At 35.3% G+C, this 20842-nt stretch overlaps 1 protein-coding gene across 4 annotated transcripts in view; it reads right to left on the bottom strand.

The window, feature by feature from the left end:
• The window catches only part of QTGAL (queuosine-tRNA galactosyltransferase), a 127484-nt gene that overhangs the window by 92855 nt on the left and 13787 nt on the right, over positions 1 to 20842 (bottom strand). For all 4 annotated transcript variants that reach the window (XM_085298316.1, XM_085298317.1, XM_085298319.1 and 1 more), the window contains 2 exons: positions 17505 to 17570; positions 2189 to 2284 (listed from right to left, as the gene is read on the bottom strand). In XM_085298316.1, the coding sequence (XP_085154442.1) occupies positions 2189 to 2284; positions 17505 to 17570 (162 nt within the window). The remainder of the gene's footprint in view (positions 1 to 2188; positions 2285 to 17504; positions 17571 to 20842) is intronic.

Genomic DNA, 20842 nt, shown 5'->3' with positions numbered 1-20842 from the left:
CTCACTACAAGAGAGACATAGAGCTACTGCAGAGAGTCCAGCGTAGGGCTAGGAAGGGCTGGAGCACCTGACCTCCAAGGAACGGCTGTGAGAGCTAGGCCTGTTTAGCCTGGAGAAGAGAAGACTGAGGGGGGATCTTATCAATGTGTATAAGTACCCGAAGGGCAGGTGTCAAGAGGATGGGGCTGGATTCTTCAGTGGTGCCCAGTGAAAGGACAAGAGGCAATGGGCAAAAACTGAACCACAGGAAGTTCCGCCTGAATATGAGGGGGAATTTCTTCACTGTGAGAGTGACAGAGCACTGGAGTAGCTTGCTCCCAGAGAGGTTGTGGAGTCTCCTTCTCTGGAGATATTCAAGCCCACCTGGATGCAACCCTGTCTAACATGCTCTAGGTGACCCTGCTTGAGCAGAGGGGTTGGACTAGATGATCTCCAGAGGTCCCTTTCTAACCTCAACCATTCTGTGATCTCTGTCCAAAGTGGACTCTATCATGCCTAACAGCGTAAGTAGTAGCTGGTATAGTCTTTTCTACCCAACTTCACACTTCCACAAAAGTTTCAGAAACTTGTGTCTTTGAGGAACTTTTGTACATACGTTAAATTTGGTGAAGAATAGGTAACAACTTCAAAAGCTAATTAGGAACATCTACATAGCATGATTGTATAAATCTCATCTCGTTAAGAAAATCTAAAAGTAGCACAAGTTCCATCATGCAACCTTTCAGTTCCTTTCCCAGTATTTCTCATCTAGTTGTAAAATGCATGAAACTAAATCATGTGTTAATATAATGGACTGCACATGCTGCTTGATCAAGGCTTTCCAGATACATTCATAGGCACGCAGAAATGCATGAGAATTCCCAGGTCCTGGTATCTACATCTTACTGTCAGAAGCACTGTATCATATAGTCTCTTCCAGAATACTCAAAGCTCCATCTTAAAATCAGTTATCTTTTTGCATGCACCTCCCAACTGACCAGACCTTAAATGGTCTCAAAGTTAGAGTGGAAATTAGAAGAAATACTCTAACTCATTAAAGGTTGGCAAAGTGGCCACCTGAAGATAAATGCAGCACTTCAAGAAATTTAGGACAAGGTTTTACATCTTCAGGTTTTTCCTTCTCTTTTCTTTAGCAACATAAGAAAGCGGTATCACTGTGTATCCAGATATTGTCATCAGACAAATTTACTATTTTCAATCTATAAAACTTTGGTAATGCCAAACTGAAAGGCAAATCCAAATATTCTGTGTTTCTCTGTAACTACTTTCAGTTGGTAAATTATAGAAAACCATAGTACCACTGCTGATTTTAAGAGAAGATACGTACTTTTTGTGTTACAATTACCATACCAGAGTCTGTAAGCATGTCTTTGGGGATTATGATAATGAGGAACACAATGCAATTTATAATGAAGTCTTAAAAATAAGAGTATGTTAATCTTTTCAACCATTTAAATCCAGGAAAATCAAAAGCAAATGTCTTTCTACCATAACATCACAAAAACTAACCCCAAGTACTTGCATCTTAATGCATGCTGGGTTGTTTTCTGTTAACCATGCATTAGATTTCTTGCAATACTCAGCACACACATTCTTACTCAAGCTGGACTCATTTCTTCCACAGTTGAACTTGTTTTTGCCAAAGTCTCTTTTAGCTCAGCACTGGCTGCCTGCCTAACGAAACAACCTTTCTTTATGCCAAAACTGTCATCTTCAGTTGCGCAAGATGCATCTTTCTTAAAAACACGAATAATGGGCCCCATGTTTAATCCTTTAAGAATTATTTTTAAATGATTTCGAGTAAGACAACCAGATACAGAAGCAATCAGTACCTAACCTTATGGGAAGAAAATTCCTTCCCAAGAAAGACTATATTTTCCTTGTGTATTTAAATACATCTTTTAAAAGAAAACCCCAATTTAATTATTAAAACATGAAAGTGTATTCATTTAACTACAGACAGCAGACAGAAATATAAGGCTTACTATGAATCTAAATTCAAAAGCTTGAATCTCTCTCAGTGTCAGGTCATCATTACATAATTATTATGTGCATTGCAAACTTCTCTCCTACTGAAAAGACTAGCTTTACAAAATAAATATCTGGTAACTTTGGCAAATAATCAACTATTGTTAATGGAAAGTGCAACTTTCTGCCACAATTTCGGTCACAGCTGAAATGAGAATACCTGTGTAAGAAGTTGTTCTTCAGTTAGACTGTTGATCCAACGAGTATACCGTTCAGTGGACTCCAATGGCTCTCTTCTGATTTGGCAACCAATAATCTAAAGCACGAGAAGATAAATCACATACTGTAAACTGCTGTATAATCTCACAGCAGCAAAACAAGAACATCATAAAACAAGCATGCAAAGCATTGGAAGCCCAAGAACAAAAAATTATCTACACATTCTTTTCTAGGCCCCTTCTGTGGTCGTAATAAGATATGCCACAGTTACTCTGCTTAAACATAAGAGAGTTGCAGATGTTCTACGGTCCCTAGAAAACTTAACAGAGACAAGAGTCTTTTCCGTAGCATCATTCTTGAGAAGTTTGAACCATATTGGTTGAAATTTTACAAAAATATCATCCAGAAGCAGACATCTAGAATGCAAAATTTCAACTAAAATATATGACTTTGGCAAAAGAAAATTAGAACTTAGAGAGATAATCTTATCAATAGTGCTATTGCCTGTCTGCCATTGTGCTACTTATGATTGATATAAAATAACAAAGTATTCTAATTCATCTTCTTAAATGCATAGTGTGGAATTATCTAGACATTGGATTTTGATGTAAAACTTCACTATATATAATATTATATTGCCATTAGAGCAACATCTTTTTCTCTACTCTTCTGTATTTTTATAGTTAAATATGGATTTTAATATTCTGAACATCTATAATCAAAATAAATAGCTTCCAATACACAAACACACAGAATAGTAGAGGCATTTCTTATCATTTGTAAATGCACAGATACACATTCATGCCATTTCACGTGAACATCAAATCATCCACTCAACAAATCTGTTGTCTGACAATGAAGAAACCAAGAGAATTTAAAAGTCTCATGGCCCCTGAGGAGGAGGGTGACTATACAGATCTCTACTGCTTGCTACCCAGGATGGTCTGCGGTCTACCGCAAACCTTCAGGGTACAACAAGAATTAATCAATTCTGAACACAAAGTAGCCTGAAGAGGTTTATACCAACTACTGCACTACTGACATGCTGTAACCACCATCTATTTCTTATCCAGATTTTGGTATGTAGTTGCTGTTGAAGCTGTGTTCATCCCCTGAGGATTAACACCAAAGTGTAGGTACTAGCATTTCTAAATACTAAAATACTAATCTGAGACTTAGTTCTGTTCTGTTTAAGGACAGTGTAGGAATCGTTTGTTTTTTTATCCAGACGAAGCATCCATAAGAAATGTCAGTGTATACTGTGAGCCCTATCAAAGCTCTATTTACAGAGCTTTAAACCCTGCAGAGATGTAAGCTGTAGGCTAGAGTCAGAACTCTAGCACATCCAGTTATGAATACTTTTGATTAGGGAACAAAAACAGCACCAAGAGACGTATCTAGCCAATCAACAGTCTTACTGGGAAAAAAAAAACAAACAAACAAATAGAAAACAAATACCCCCTTCCCCACAAAAAACCTTGCAGAAGGACTTCTGACAATGAATCATCACTTAGCACAATTCAGAGTATGCAGTAAACACATTTCAAACAACAATCATTAGAAAATCCTCAAGAAATCATGATTGGCTTATCCCACTGGAATAAAGCATAATTTCTCTGAACTGCAATTTAATTTTTTAATTATTATTATTTTACTTAATGACAGCTATGAATTACTATGACAACTTCAAACTTTGTGTTAGGTTTCTCCTGAAACACAATTAAGGAAAGAATACTGAGATTTTCATAATGTTAGTCCAAAACTCTTTTAAACCTAGTATCAATTAAAAGCGTTCAGAGATGTATTTTTAGAATGGACAATCCACAGATACAAAAATTTTACCATAGTTGATCCAAGGTACATATTTTGTTTTCTATAGGCAGGATTTTTAGTCAAGAGAACTATTAACAGAACTCTTACTACTATTCATTAACCAAGACAAGTTCTCTTGCACATCTTGGGACTTTAAAAGTTAGCCTTAGACACTTTGTAAGAACTATGTGTGAAACTCAAGAAAATGGAAAAATCATGAAGTACTTTTTTTTGAGAGGCATTGTATAACAACACGATATAGAAGTTTAGTTTCTCTCCTCAAATAATCCTAGCCCAGGCTCAACAAACACAAAATCCTGGATAGCTTTCACAAAGTAAGAGATACGTAGGAGAATCTCAGATTTGTTTCCTGAAAACTGGGCTTCCGATTAGAGCCAAGTAAGCAAATGCACTCATCTCTTTTATTCAACCTGAAATTTAAATGAGAGCAGAGGATGGAGTTTCATATTTTTACTATATTCATTTTTGCCTAGTCCAATCATTTTCATAAATACTGTAGAATAGTTTTAACAATCTAAAAAATTGTTGAATTCAGGTGCTCAGTAAAAGAACAATAACTCGCTAAGCTCCAAAAAACAACTGGCTCAAATCTCAACTCCTTATTCTTCCAAGGAAAGTGAAATGGGTTTGATCAATTATCTCTATGTATTCAAGAAGAGATGAAGGCAGATAGAATAATGGTTATTAAATGGGATCCTGATAGCTCTTTTCTGTATCATGCATTACTTCTCATAATTTCTAGAATTAGCTTAGATCCTTAGCCAAAATTCCCCTTTCTTTCTATACAGAGGCATGTAAAAAATTCCATAGCTCTCTCCACTATTTGTCTAAGCATTGGCTTGTAATGACGACTCTGTACTTGCTGAATGTACGTCTTAGAATACTTTGAGCTCTTTCGAACAAAAAGCAGAGTAATGAAAAAAAATGAAAAAAATCTGCTATACTCAAGTAAACACATACAATTACTGTTAGTACAATGGCCTAAGTCTGCAACAGAGAAACTAATGGGCTAAAGTATAATTTGGCAGAAAATCTCCAGGAACTAACTTTCCAAACTCCTTCATCTACAGACATGCATAATAGCAAGTGAGAGCGAGGGCTCTAACAATCTAAAGCCTTACCTACAAACACTAGATTTCACGCAACTAAAAATAAATTACTCTAGGCAGTAATTTTGTTTCCTATAGCAAAGCTCAATCTAATGTTTAGAACAACTGTAAAAGCAGTAAAATGCATTAATGTAGAAAAAATAAATAAATGTTAAGAAAACACAGCAAAGAGTAATAGGCTTTACTTATTTATGTCGAAAATCTGGTTGATGGAAAAACTGGAAAACTATTCAAAATGTAACTAAGAAAAACAAAAGTATTCTCCAACTACAAGACTCCATATGCCTACAAACCTTCTCACTTCTCTTTTCTTTCAATACGTGACAGACTCCTTCACGAACTCTAGAAGGGGTCATTATTGAGAAATTCTTCAATGAAGTTAATACAAGTATGAGATTAGTATTTCAACCATAATTCCTTCTTCTGGACCCACTGAATAGGATCATCATCTAGATAATAAAACATCATAATACATATTTAGCAAGCCTGTATTTTTCCCAAATATGGAAGCAGAGGAAGACAGAGCCCAGGAGAGGGAGAAAGATGAATATACTTCAGAACTTCAGTAAAACGTCCTCCAAAATAGTGGTTTTCAGTTTGCTTTGTCCTAAAATTTCTTAAATGTACTCTCTATACATAAAACAAATATTTTTTCTTTCCAGCAGGTTTTCTCATTATTTCTAAAGCCCATCCTTCCACAAGCATATTGAATTGTTGTCTCTATTCCCCCCTCCACCAACAAAATCTCCCAACCCCAAGTAACTATAATTCCTTTCTTTAAAAACAAATAAAACAGTGGCCTTTCGTAAGACTTCTAAAGATGTACCAAACCCTTGAGAAGGCCACATAAAAACAAGTGTCTCCCTCCTGCAGAAGATAGTATTGTAAAACATCATTTAATTACGTTCTTCAATTATAATGATACCATAACAAAACACACTTAACAATATAAATGCATGCTGTTGAGAACAGCTGTTTTCCGATCTTGCAACACAGCAGGACAATAATTACAAATGCGCAATAACGTTTGCATTTTGTAAGAAGTGAGATGTTCACACTTCCCTGTACCCTAACACAACAGAGAAATGCTTTGCACAGCACACAGACTTCCGGCTTTCATCTCATTTTCTGAGCCAGTATCACTCAAGACTGCTTTCAGCAACATCTTAAGATATATGTTTTACAGGCATAGATCTTAAAATTACTACTATGCAGTCAAATTTATACCTGGATCCTCAGCCAAAAAAATCCCAAACTCTTCTGCTCTTTGGTTGTACCACTCATCTCTCAATGAGGCTCTAACCCATGAGTGTGATTCTTGATGTACGTGGTGCAAGACAAACACTACCAACACAGCCTAACTCTACCTCAGCCTTTGATACAATGCCTGTAAGGCACTGCACATTTAACCAGCTTCTTTCATTCAAAATCAGATTTATAGTACAAACAGCTTCCTTTAGTTCCTGAGTTTAAGATGGGGCGTCAAAAGCAACTACATGCTGGTTCCCATTTCCGCCATGTCTCACAGAGCTCTTTTGTATTCATTTCACTGAGTATTTCCTTATTTGTTGCTTCTTTCATAAGTTTTAAAATACCTTTGATGATATTCCTTTTGACCTATTTTATACCCATTCAGACTTCCAGAAAGTAAAAGAAAATCTCAATATTACGAACAGTCTTTTCATTTTTTTTAATACCTGTTTCCATGTAAAAATTGAGTTCATCCATGTTTTCAACATTTTGATCTGATTAGGCAAGTTGCTTCTATTTTTACAAATGTTAGCTATATATTGGCATATACCTAGATTAAACTACGTAACAAACATACACAACAAACGCAGTACATTTCAGATTCCAAGTGAAAACCTGCTGCAGTGCAATACTAACATTACTTGTATAAAAAGCAGTAACTGAACTAAAAATTTTTTTTCCTGGCTGGTAGCAAAGCACTAGGGCTGTTTATGGGGAGGGAAAACCGTAAGAATCCTTTCTGCTGCTGTACCAAATGAGGTAATTCATTTTCTAGACAGACAGCCATTTTGTAAACTGTGTACTAAATGCAATTTACAACTTTTTTATTTAGTTATTTGCTTAATTATAATGACCACTGAAGAAATAAATATATATATAATTGATGGTAGCAGGAAACAGCAATATGTAAGAAATTTCAAGAATATAAAATAGTAAATCTAGTTCTATTTTAACTATCAACAAATGCATACTCTGAAAAGCCATACCAGAAAAATTTTGACATGCAAATAGCTTCAAATGATTAAGGTTTTAGGCGATGGCTAAATACAAGCATTCAGCACCCATGGTTCTGCCTCACCTCCAGCTACAACTGTAGAAGCACCAGTCTTTAGTCATATCTGTGAGTCTTATCTAGATGGTCTCAGTTACCTTAAGTTGTCAAAATGGCATTGTATGTCTGGGTATAGGCACCTGAACCTCTCTACTTTTGTAACTCGGAAGCTTCACATGATTTATCTGGCTTTCATTTATACTATAATTTAAATATTATTTGGTTGTAAAAATTTCTATAAAAGCTTTTGATTTGTTCTTGTGTATGTATGTTTGCCTAAAAGATCAACAAAGCTTTATATATTGGTGCAGTACTTCCAAAGGGCAGACCCAAAGCCAAACACGGACTACTACGATTATGGATCAGCAATGTCCCAAGTATGTTTTACTGGAATCATGAAGCAGAAATTTACAGCAAAAAGAAAAATTAACCCATAGAGAGTAGCCAGGATTTCTTTTGAAGTACACTTAGGAAGTAGAGTTTGTACATAGTTTTTAATTGCCCATGTTTATTTTCAGTGCATTAACAAACAAACAAAAGTGAATTAGTTCCAGTGAATTTATATAAAAAACAGGAAGTCAAGGAGTTTTAATTAGAATGTGCACAGTAAAACATCAGACTTCAATCATATTTTAAAAGAATGTTGTCATACATAAGAAATCATGAAGTAGGAACACAATGTTGTGTTGCTGGTATTAACTTCAAGTAAGCATCACTGAAGAGATACTACTGCAAGTCTAAATAGGGAAGTATGAGAATTCAAATCACATTAAATCATCACAGAATGCAAATTAAATGAGTTTCACAAGTACTTTCTGAAGGTAAAACAAAAACAAAAAAAAATGAGTAAACCTCAGTATTTTGATAACTAGCTTAGGTATGAAAAAGTACCAGGTCTGAGAAGCCCTCATCCAGAACCTGCCATCCTGGAAGTAACATGATCTAAGAGTACAATCTCTGTATTAAAAGTGAGTGGAATCTCAATTTGATGCAGATCAAGCAAACTCACTGTCTCCCAGCAAGATGCTCATACAACCACTCCTTCGCATAAAGCTTCAGAACACTCAAGAAGAGCAGGATGTTAGCACAGTTCCAGTTTTGAAACAGTAAATTGATTTCTCTTGTGTCTGTAGCTCCCCAAAATATGTTTGGGCTAATAATAGCTAATCAAATAATATGTTTGGTAGCTAATAATAGTTAATATCATGGCAAAACAACTAACACACCAGGAGGAGGGAACTTGATTTTCATATACTTCACACTTCAGCCATACTTTTAAAAACAGAACATACTGAATATCTATATGACAATCAGATACTCATGGATAACAAACTGAACTAGCAGAGCAATTGTTTGATGGCGTTATTGTCATGCGGAGGCCATATTAAACACGAATTAAATTACAAAGTGGTGTAAGTTGAGCTGTTTCTCATTTGGGATATATGATTAAATGTAGAACAGACAAACTGACACTGTGACTTTGAAAATCCCCTGTAGTTTTTCAGAAATAGAAAATTAAAGAAAATCTTACAGGAAACTGTAAGAAAAAGCCAAGACATATCTGAATTCCAGCATATCTGGGTCATTTACATGAAAAGACCTAATTAAAAGAAACCATTATAAGCATAGTACTCTCATTGTCAATGGAAGAATTTTCATATTCTTCAGTATATAAAAAGAAGAGGAATCACACTTTCTTCTTTTCCACTTACTCCACTCTGTTACCAATTCAGAGCAAAACCCTTACACAACTACCCTCCACGCTGTAAGTAGACTACTGAAATATTACAGACAATATTAAAAAATCTCTAGTAACAATTTGAAGTCATACACCACACACACACACACACACACATATATATATATATAAAAAAATGTATATATATATATATAAATATATATGTACGTACTTATGTATGTATAGTATTTCGACTGGATACCTTCAATTTAGGGCCATATTTTCCATGGGCTGGTGAAAATAGTTTTTCTTATGACATGTAGTATACTGGAAGTGAGCATGCAATATTAAAATTCTAATGATGATAGTACTTACCTGAAAACATTTATCAGGAGACTTTTCTTCTGGATGACAAATAAAGAGGCTTCTGATCATTGACAACTGTGAATAATCACCTCTCTGAAGACGGACCAGCACCTCCTCAGCTCTGCTTCACCCATTTACTGGGAGAAATTCTTACTAATATGACTAAGGAAATAAAATCAGCCTCCTCTACTCATCTATCCTCCAAGTCATGCCTGTATCCAATTCACTTCTCTTCAATAGCTATTATATGAATTAATGCTTATATTAAGGTTTAACTCTAAAACCACTGCTTGCCAGGACATGCCTAGGCAACACACACTGATCTGTCTCAAACATGCTGAATAAGGGAGAAAGCTGATGCAAATTAACTAAGGAGAAACAGAAATTATCTAAGATTTACACCATGAAGATTTTAATCAAGTTCATGTACAAAACAAAAGCATTTATTAAAGAATAATGTGCTAATCTATATGCAGCAACTGGAAAATGAAGGGAAATTGTCTGCGACATCCAACTTCCCTCCCTGGCTCGACCAAAGATATACCCCTAATACACCATATATTATTTCACTGTATCATGTTATACTGTGATCCAAATACACTGAATAGTTTATCAGGGCACCAATGATTCTTGGTAAGTTTACTTAAGACTTTCAATTCCACTAAAGCAATTTCTTTACATGTTTTCCAGCTAGAAAAAAAAGCAGCAGGTGTGAATAAATGAAAATCTATACAAGTTTTAAAGTTTCTCGATTCCAGTTAGTACAAGGTGGGCAAAAGACTATAGTACAAGTCACAGGTATAGGAGATGCACATCATCTCAATTTTATCAGCTTTAGCTGCACAACCAAGGCTACCTTGTTAAGCGGATAGTTAAAGTAAACCCATGTCTAAGTGCAATGTAATTACCAGACTACATAGTAACGGTTTTGACTCCGAAGATAAAGTACAAAGATGAGGCACAGGATGTAGTCTGAAAAGTAATCTGTATTTACAGTAGTACTCTGACATTAGACTAAGAAGAAGATACAGCAAACAAAAGGCTTTAAGATCTTTCAGGGGTGACCCAACTCAGTTGGTATGTGGAAAGCAATCACTACATGTTGAGGACTGCCAATATTCCCAAACTGCTACTGTCAACTTATACCAATGTATAAGGTGGCTTCCCTCTTCATTTTTTCTTCCCATTTTTATGCTTCTTTCCATACTCCCTTTCATCACGAAGCAGCCTGGCCTGGCACAAAGCAGATAAAACAACCTCCTGTCTTAATTCCAAACTCATTATAAGAACAGGAACAAAAAAATCCATTAATTTGATATGTCACAGCTGCTCAGTAAAAAGCAACACTGACAAGTTTCTGCTGTGCAAGCCAGAGTTACAGTGTGTGACGCTGCATATCAAAGTTTATCTAAATGGGTGGATGCACACCTGTGAGGAGGAGAGAAACACAGTTCTCTGGCTGCTTTTGCCACTTGTTCAGAATGTAGCAACTTAACTGTTCAGCAAAACGGGTCACTCGGAACATGTTATTTATGTACAGTGCTCTCTGTATACAAAAGAATCAGTGCAGACTCCAATTTAAAGAACTGCTCTGATTTATAAGATAGTGTATGTGGAAACTAGACTAGACTACCTAAAAGTACATCCCTCCCTCCAATGACAAGAGCTGGATCTAAAATCTGGAACTCGCTGACAGATGATATAAGAACATCTATTAATCTTTTTCCATTCGAAACAAAACAAAGCTCATTATTTTTTAAGCCTTTCCTACAATACTGTTCTCCTGGATTAACTCATATAAAAACACTGTCTCTTGACTATATAAAAATAGTTGAATCATCATCATCCTTTGGGAATTTTGAAAAGGAATCAGATCTTACTATCATGACAGCCATACAATTAATCAGAATGTTGATCTTTAAAGTTCTCCTTCACATACCATTGAAAATTTTGGTATTAATTCTACCTGTAAGAGAGGACCTCAATTTATATTCTTTCTATTGGTACTTAAAAACCTTTACTTACAGTTTCAACTATTGTTTCAAATAAGTAAGCTGGAAGCTAAAAGAACTGACATAAGCAATGGAATCAGATTATTTTAGTCACAAAAGAACGGAACGGGTGTCCCTGCAGCAGAGAAGCTAACCACCTCTAAATAGGTGTACAGTGCTAAATAACTAACAGGTAAGGAAAGTAAATGAGAAGAAAATCTTTTTCTGTATCTTTCTAGTATGCAACAAAAATGTGCAACAGTTCCAGGCAAGTAGAATGTCATAGGGTAAGGTAATAATAGAAGAAATTTTACAAAATAACTTTCAATATCAAGAAATGTATGTGTTAAAGTGTGCCCAGATCAAATGAAAAAAACAAAACAAAACATATAGCTTCATTTCTAAAGTTCAGTTATTTGTTTTCAGTTATTCAGTTATTCCCAACGCAGGGGGGTGGTGGAGGAGGGGGGGTGGTAGTGGAGGAACAGGGCAGGGAGGACAACGCTGTGGCCTAGAGTTGTGCCTTAAAGAAAGGATTAAGCTCAGCTATTTTACCAATTTGTTCATTTGTCTGAGTTATTTGTTAACTGCACAGCATTTGTTTACAGCTTTCCCAGAAGCAGAACAGGTCCGTGCATTAGCAGTGTGTCACGCATTATTCTACTTCACACAATGCCACTTAAAGGTCACGTGAACTATCAAAGATATGTTCAAGTCCAATTTATTTGGTTGGTTAACACATTCAGATAATGAAATACTAATGAATTAAAATGGCCTTAGGTATTACAACTCTTGGCCTAAGTTCAAGCTATAGCATAAGCCAAAAATTTACTTTGAAAATGCAAAACAGTTAAAAATTCTCACTGAGGAAATGAAAACGGTAACACACCATGTTCCACCACATGCCTCAGTATTCTAGCATATGTTTGAGGGAGAGGCAAGTAATTCAACAACAAAAAGAAAAGTGTTCTCTCTGACATTAGTAAAGATTTGCATCTCTTATTCAGCGAGAGAAAAACAAAGGAAATAAGGTTCTTTTTTATTTCGCTTGCCCAAATTTTGATTTCAGCTGGGGCAAACAAGTGAAAGACTGAGGAAGAGCTTAGTTATTTTCTAAGCAATTCCACAGAAAGAAAGAATGAGATCTAAAAACTGGAACTGACATGCTATTTATGTCCACACACACACACACAAAATAAAAATTCAAGAGTTTTTAACAGTGGGGGAGGGGCAAGGGGGTGAAGAGTACAGTAATACCTCACTTTTCACACCTAGCAAATAAAATGGTGCAATTGGGTGGAATAAGTCCTAGACCATCCAAAGTACAAAAATTTTTCAAGATATCTTTAAGACAGGTATGCTGTTCACTTTCACAACCCACTGCCTCTCTCATTTCATTTAAGCACCCTTCCTTTCAGTATCTATCTATATTAACATTCATACTGTCGTGAACTCCAAACAGTGTGTCCTCTTCCCATCTATACTGATTTCTTGAAGAAAGATCCTGAAATCCTTAGGAAAAAGAAAAAACTGAAAAAGTACTCTGCTGAGCACCACACCATTCTCGGAAGCCTCCATAACAGCCCAGTGGCTTGGCAAAGAGTCGCTGGGTACCTAGGCATTTCAGGGATGAAGCACTTCTCAGCGAAGCTCTCTAGCGCTGTGTCAGCTCTCAAGGAGCATATCCAAACCATATCCAGTGATTTCACCTAAGCCTGCCCACAGCAGGTCCTGATGCAAGTACTCCATAACAAAATAACATGGAAACAAACACAGCTAACCACCTTATCTGCCCTTGAAAAAAAAGCCCTGGGAGTTCCTGAACAGTAGTCCTCTGTTCAAATAAAACAACCGAATAAATGTGGCATGTAGGTGTGAAAGGCTACATCATCCCTACATGCAGGCATATGTATTTATATTATACACAAATATTTATACATATATATATATATATATATATATACACACACACACACACACATATATATATATGTGTGGTTTGGGAAAAGATATTGGAAGGTTTTCTAGGCTACCCAAAACTCAGAAGCCTTCTTCAATAGAACACTAGTATGCACACAAAGTCAGACATGGTCCAGGCGATATAAGCATACAGGAGATACAGGCATAAGAAAAATAATACATTAAGGCCTGATTTTTTCAGAATTAAGGGAAATGTGATCTTGGCTATTGCCACTCATGAGTAGCCAATAAAGCATTCATGACTTGTAGTAGGTAAATATTCAGCACCCTGGCAGATACTTGACAGACAGAAATATGGCAGATATATGCTGCTTCTAGGGATAAACAAAAAATAGTGCGAGAACTTTCAGTAACACAGTCATTATTATCTAACAAGAGCATAAGCAATTTGAAGGCACACTTGTATGCAGTGTAAGTGCACACCCCTAATCAGTTAGCATCAAAGGATTGGTACCTACATTACCAACAGAGAGAACATCCCTAAGGCGTCAAACTGCTAAAAGTAAATATTTATACTGCACCATAGGAGCTTAACAAATTGTGGTATGAAAATATTAAGTCCCAAAAACTTGTGTCCTCTGAGAATGTCCTGTTTTTAGGATTCCTGTCAACAGGACTTGGGCATAATACAGTATGTTCACCACGGGACAGCATGACTGTGGTTCTAAGGCCGTATTCAATAAAATTGTAACGTATTAGCAAATTGTCTTTTCAGATCCCAAACCCTCCACTATAAATATTATGGACAGGACAGCCCCATCCTTCAAGATTTTCTTTAAAGTTCTTCAAGAATAGCTAAAGAGAGTAGAGAAAAATTTGTTCTTGCTCTTTATAAAAGCACAATGAAGTAGCCCATGACAGAGGAAAAGAGACTGATAAACCTAGAAGGCTGCAATAGTAATTTAATTCCAACATTTGAATGCAGGGGGAAGCCTATCGCCTTTTCAAAAATATAGACGCCATTTTCTYTGAAGAACAGCTGGTACCAAAAGTTGTACTATTCTAAAGGAACCTGGTATCTTTGATGCCACCATTTAGTAACCGGGCTGCAAGTCAGGGTAAGGCACTCTGCATTTAAGAATATCAAAGAGGAACAGCCTCAGAGACTAGTTATGATCTGGGAGAAGATTTCTCTTGGTGGAAAAAGTTGGAGACTTTTCCAGTCCGAGATCTGTAGGAGTAATGTAGTAGTAATGACAGCAGTAATGATAGTAAACTGAAACCTCCAATATTAGAGCTCAGTAGACTGCTAGTCTCCAAATCTTGCTCTCAATAGCAACTTACACAGCTGAGACTAGGAAGAAAGATTCTAAATGCACATTGAGACTACCATAAGTCAATATTAAACTTTAAATCCAGGTCAAGTGGAGTTGCAAAACAGTGGAAAGTCCAAGTCTGCAAATTAGAATTTCAGGAACCAAACAAAAAAGCTGACTGCTTCACAGGCGTTTCTCCAGCTTCTGCTTTTTTTTCACCTACTCTGGTTGACCATATTGCCCAAAGTCTGTATCAGAACTTCAGTTACCAAACTGAAGCTTACCCAAACCTCTACAGCTGTCTTCCAAAAACAGCAAGTTGAAAGGCATGATGATTCTGAACACAGGAGAGAAATCATTCTCTTAAGAACCTCAGTTCATCCTAATACTGGACAGCACATTTGTGGTCAGAAGGCCATCTTTCCTTTTCTCAAAGTAACTAAAGTTGTGTCAGAACTACTGAGGCTCTCTGAACAGGGACAGAGCTGATATAGTTGTTCATAAGAAACAGCTGGAGATGTTCCCATTCCTCCTTTCAAGCCTTTAAACTGAAGCTCTGGAAGATACTACATTATTCCAGAAAGCAGACACAAGCATCACAAACATTTTCTACTTCTGTTAGATAGGAAAAGATGTCCCATGCAAGTCAAACACAGATTAATTCTTTCCTTCTTAGGGTTCTCAAAAACACAGAGAGGAAAAATCATTCTTCCAAATATAAATAGACAACTTCATATAAAAATAATTGCCAAAAAAAGGAATTAACAGAAAATAAAAAAAATACAATAAAAGTTTAAAGAAAAATTGAAAACTAAGATCACTGCCCAAAAAGGGCAAGGAAATCCTCTGATTCAGCAGAAAGCTGAGAGAAAATGATGGCATGACACAGGTTTTTCCCACATGTACTACACCTATGCCATATGAGAAGCATACATAGATCTCTATCATTTTTCTTAAGGTTGAATATCTCAGGCCTCCAGTCTCTGGACAGGATTACATTTTCAGTGAGAAGGTGCATCAAAACAATCAAAGGAGAATCATGGTGCCTTCCTCTCCACTAATTTCTAAGAATTGTGACACTTCCATAAACTAAAGATTTCCAGCACGTGTATGTCAGATAGCTGAAGGTGGAAACTCTTTACTTTCTATGCTAAATCAGACTGATTTTAGCTAATTTTATTTAGTGAAGCACTAAGCCTAAGTTAAGCTTTGCAAAAAGAGAAGTAGCACCACACTAAAGTAGGACCACAACTTTAGAATAGGTTAGAGCATGGGAAGAACAAGTCTGTGTTACTTGTAATACATCATGAAGACACCCTTTGGTCTATACAGGAACTAACTATGATTTATTTGATTGCCATTAAATAGTTCATATTGAATGCTGCTAGGCACTATAATAGAACAGAATATAAACAAAACAGAGTTAAAGTGTTTTCTAAATAGACTACAAACTGTTTAGCTGCAATTAGTCTAATTAAAAAGAAAAACTTAATACACAGAAGAAGAAGTCAAACAAGAAAGAAATATAATAGCTCTTAAAATTAGTTTCCATCAAACAAAATTTACTGGATAAACCTGCTTCTCAAGTTTTTTGGCATTTTACTATGGAATTACATTAACTAATTCATTTCAGATCAAAAACAACTTTCCATGTATCACTTCATTATGTTCATAGCATGAACTTGGTTAATTACTCTCAGTTACAACTAAAACCATAATGTCATAAATTACACTGTAAGGAATATCATATTTCATGGGAGCTAATAAGGTATAGTGATGAGCAGATACACAACCCGCCACTAAACAGCAGGTTGTTTGGAGACATTCCTTAGTTGAAATGACAGCAATAATCTCTGTTTTGGAGTACGTGTGTTTAGGAGAAAAGGTTCCAAAGGTGTTTAACTCTCAGAGAATGATAATCTTAAAACTGTCTGTTTTGTTCCCAGATCTCTTGCTGAAAGTCAATTGATCTTTTGTTTTCAGAAATCTCTTGCATTCTGCTTCCATATGTCTGACATTTAAGAAATTTATTTCCTTAAGACCATTCTTGTAGAGTATTGTTGATAGTTACATGAACTTAGTTTTCAAGTTCATGAAGAAAAATCTATGTCAATATTTTGGACAAATAAAATAAACAAGAAAAATCTGTTACAAAAATTATCTTCAGCTTAGAAGAACGGATACACAAATTATCCTATCTTCAAAGGATAATGGCTCTAATCATAGAAATTCATTTAACATCAAAATCATATAGCTCATAAAACAATTACCTCACAAAACACTTCTGATAATTTATTTCATAAGAATAAAGAATGCTATTCTGGCTGATAACAATTTCTTTTGCATCCAGTCATAAGGAGAAACATCAGCTTAACTGTAAGATAGTGTATGAATGAAAACAACCCATGCGTTCCTTACTGTTTACAGTTTCTTAAACATTAACCACAGTAAAATCATAGCTGCAACCAATCCTTAAGTAGCTTTTCAGATCACCAAATTAGGCTACACAAAAAAGACATTCTAGTTTAAGTCATATATGCTAGAGAAACTTGTATATGTATTTGAAAAAAAGAATATCACTGTCAAAATGAGATTTGGTTTACTGAACAGAAAATAAGCAGAATAAAAGAAGCTCAATCAAAGCCACTCTTCAGTGTAAAGTTTAAAAATGAAGGAAAAGAATATACTGGGTTTGATTTGCCACCACAAGCCCTACTGTGAAATTTTCATATCCTTTTAAAGATATATCCGGCACTCTATAAAAGAAAAATACACAATTACAAACAAGGAAGAAGTACTCACACTGTTTGGATGCTGAATGGCAGCTTCATGCTGCAGTCTAACCCGCTGTGGCATCATCACATCATCCTGGAATAAATAGCACACTGTTACTGAACATAAAAAGGTCACAGTACAGTACTCGGACACACATTAGAATATGCTGTTAAATTCACATCATTTTACTGGCTTGCAGTCAAAAATACAAATGGAGCCTATATTGAAGCCACTATGATCATTACTTGGTTTCTTCCAAATGGATGAAAGTAGTACATTTAAAAAAAACCTAACTTCACCAAAACCTGTGAGTGAGTGCAGCTAAAAATGACACTTAGCGCTTTTAAAATACACTTGCACTGCTATTCTGCTCCAATCTCAAAAGATTAAAATAAACTGAAAACTATTCCCCTAAAGCTTCTTTAAGGAAGCTTTTGGTGCCTTCTTTAAAAAATAGAAAGTGAGTGTATATATGCATGCCACTAAAACTATATAGAAGGCATACATACCAATAAAACAGTCAGAAATTATAAAATTATCATTTCAAGAAGTTCTTCATTTAAAAGCCTTCTTGTTATGAGCAATCTGGGATACTCACTTTCTGATATATTCTCATTCAAAGCCCACAACCTTGCTCACCAAATAAAGGCACTGAGAATATTTCTGTATATAGACGGGTAAATAAAATTACAGAATAAGGAAACAAAGGTAAAGCAGTCTAGAGTACCTGCTAGAGTACACTAAACTATCAATCATGCTTGATAAGAGCCCACAAATTTAGAGTAAAGCTAAAGGTGATTAAATGACCTTGCAGTTATTTGTCACCCCATAGCGAAGACAATGGGAGATGAAAGGCTGCATTATTATTGTACATTACTTGAATCATCAGCATCTTCAGCAAGCAATATAGCTGCTTAAAGATCTTTTAAGTTCTTGAACTTTATTCAAGATCAAAGACTATTAAACTCCATACTTCAAAGTTACCTGGTAACTTTGGTTTGGGTAATACTTGAAGACATGAGTTCAAAGCCCACCACAAAATCTAGTTCTTCTATTTTTTCACAAGGCATATCAATCACAAGTAAGCTAAGAATTGCTGGTAATAAGATACAAAAGAACAAGACTTCTCCTTTCTTATTATTGGAGACATAAAGGTCTAGTTTCTCAATGATTTATGAGCTAGTACTACAGGAAACATGCACTTATCAAAAGAAATTACAAGCTCAATGCAAGTCCAATGCATCCTGCACATCAGTGACAGAAATACAAACTGCCTACAATTAAAAAATAAAATAAAATAAATCAAGTAAAGGATATTCTAGAACTCTAAAACAATCTAATTCAGATCAAGTATAAAAAAATGAAGAGGTCAGAAAGCTTTAATCCTGCAGAACTCATAACATGGTAAAGATAGTCCATGAAAAAAACTGATAATGACACTTGAGACTTTACACTTTTAGTGGATTTAACTCAATTCTGTTCAAACTGTAAGTGTCCAAAACTACTATCTGACAACTGTGTTGTGATCTCAACATATTTCTTATGGAAATCCACATATTTTACATTTCTAAAGATAACCACCAACTCTTCAACCACAAACTCTAATGGTAGTATTGGCATGGACACGGAACTAACTTCTTATGCATTTGAGCATGACATTCATGTACGCTGGAAATATGGCGAGGTGTTCTTTGCTGCCTGGCTGTACCTTGTTTCATTGATAAGGTAAAGCCTTCAGTCTTGAGTTCTATCATGTTTTAGAAACACAAAAAATAGAATTTGTGGGGAAAAAAAGATAAAAACTGAAGTACAGACTGTATAACAAAACATGCAGAGTACAGTCAATACAGCCAAATACTCAACTTCAGCTCAAATTTTCTCCCTACTTGTAGCCTCTCAATGTTTTCTTCCATACTCATTTCCATTTCAGTCCTATATCTCTCTTATGGCATATATCATATACCTCTTACAGCATTAATTCAGTCTTTCTTATACACTGGTAAAGCTAATACACCGTATTTCCTCTCAGAGTATTTACAAATGGTTCCAGCTTATCAGTCAAGCTTAACTCAAACGACCCCAGAATTCCTGCTCCATATCCATTCTTTTAACAGCTCTTCACAACTTTTAGTGCTTAAAGAGCTGAATGACCTTGAGGGTGACACTATACTTTTTTCAAAAAAAAAAAAAGAGGGGGAGGGAATAAATAAAAAAGCTTTAGAAGTAGATCCAAATACTTAATACCATTCAAGGTTGAAGATAAAACAATGAAATAATAAAGCTAGTCCTCACCACATGCAAACTTACAAAAGATGTAAAGGATATATTGTCAAAAGCACTCTTCTGTTTTTATTATTTAGGGTGTATTTTGTAATAAACATAAGAAACGTTACTGATTTTTCAAAGCAAATGTGAAAAAAATCTTTTGATTTTTTAACCTTTATAACATGGAGAAAAAAGTCTGTACCTCAAAGTTATTTCAAAAGTATGACAATATTGTTTACCATCTAATCCAGCTTATCAATTAGGCCATAAATCCAGGTATTGTAACAGTCATATGTTCTAGGAAAACATTTATCCTATCACTCTGATAAAAAACTTTAAAAAAACAGAACATCCTACTCCCAAACAGAAAACACACCTTGCAGGAAAAACAGAATAAAAAATTAAATATAGGTAAGACTGGTAAATCAAAAAGCTATCTGAAAAATAAAATAGAAGCCATTGTTCAGTTAGATTGTTCATTTTATCTGCTGAGGAGCTACAATCATTTTTTCGTTGTGTGCCAAGCACATAGTTAATTTTTGAAATGTGACTTTCATATACACTATAGGTATTATGTTCTCACTATGCTTTGTTAACTTCCTTTAAGAATTATACAGGATTCTCAGTAGATGTCCTCTTGTTAAATTCCCCAAAAAAGAAAAATAAAAAAAGAGAAATCCATCAAAAAGCGAGGAATTCCAATGCCTGTAACAATGTTACTATTATCTTATGCAGTATGAAACACACATTCTTGCACTAAAAGATTCCAGTGTTTCCAATCCAGCAAAATGGAGATATATTTAAAAATGATACACTCAGAAAGCTTAAAAATAAAAAATATGATTCCAAAATGTTAAATATAGGGTACGAAGCTTTCAGACCAAATTCAAATATACTATTTACCAGATAAGTCAATGTTACACTTTTACAGCAAGACAACTTGAGAACAAAGGTCAGGCTCCCCCTAACAAAACAACATGCCATTTTCATCCTATCGGCAAAACTAATAAGGTTACAGATTAGGGTTTGGGGCTATCATCAAGATCATTGATATTCTGCACTATTTAACTTAAAAGGGGGCACTATCAATGCAAGAACTT

This window comes from Rhea americana, unplaced genomic scaffold (genome assembly GCF_003343005.1).
Source record: "Rhea americana isolate MKP2758 unplaced genomic scaffold, rheAme1 scaffold_138, whole genome shotgun sequence".
NCBI lineage: Eukaryota > Metazoa > Chordata > Aves > Rheiformes > Rheidae > Rhea > Rhea americana.
This window is presented reverse-complemented; position numbering and strand designations above follow the sequence as displayed.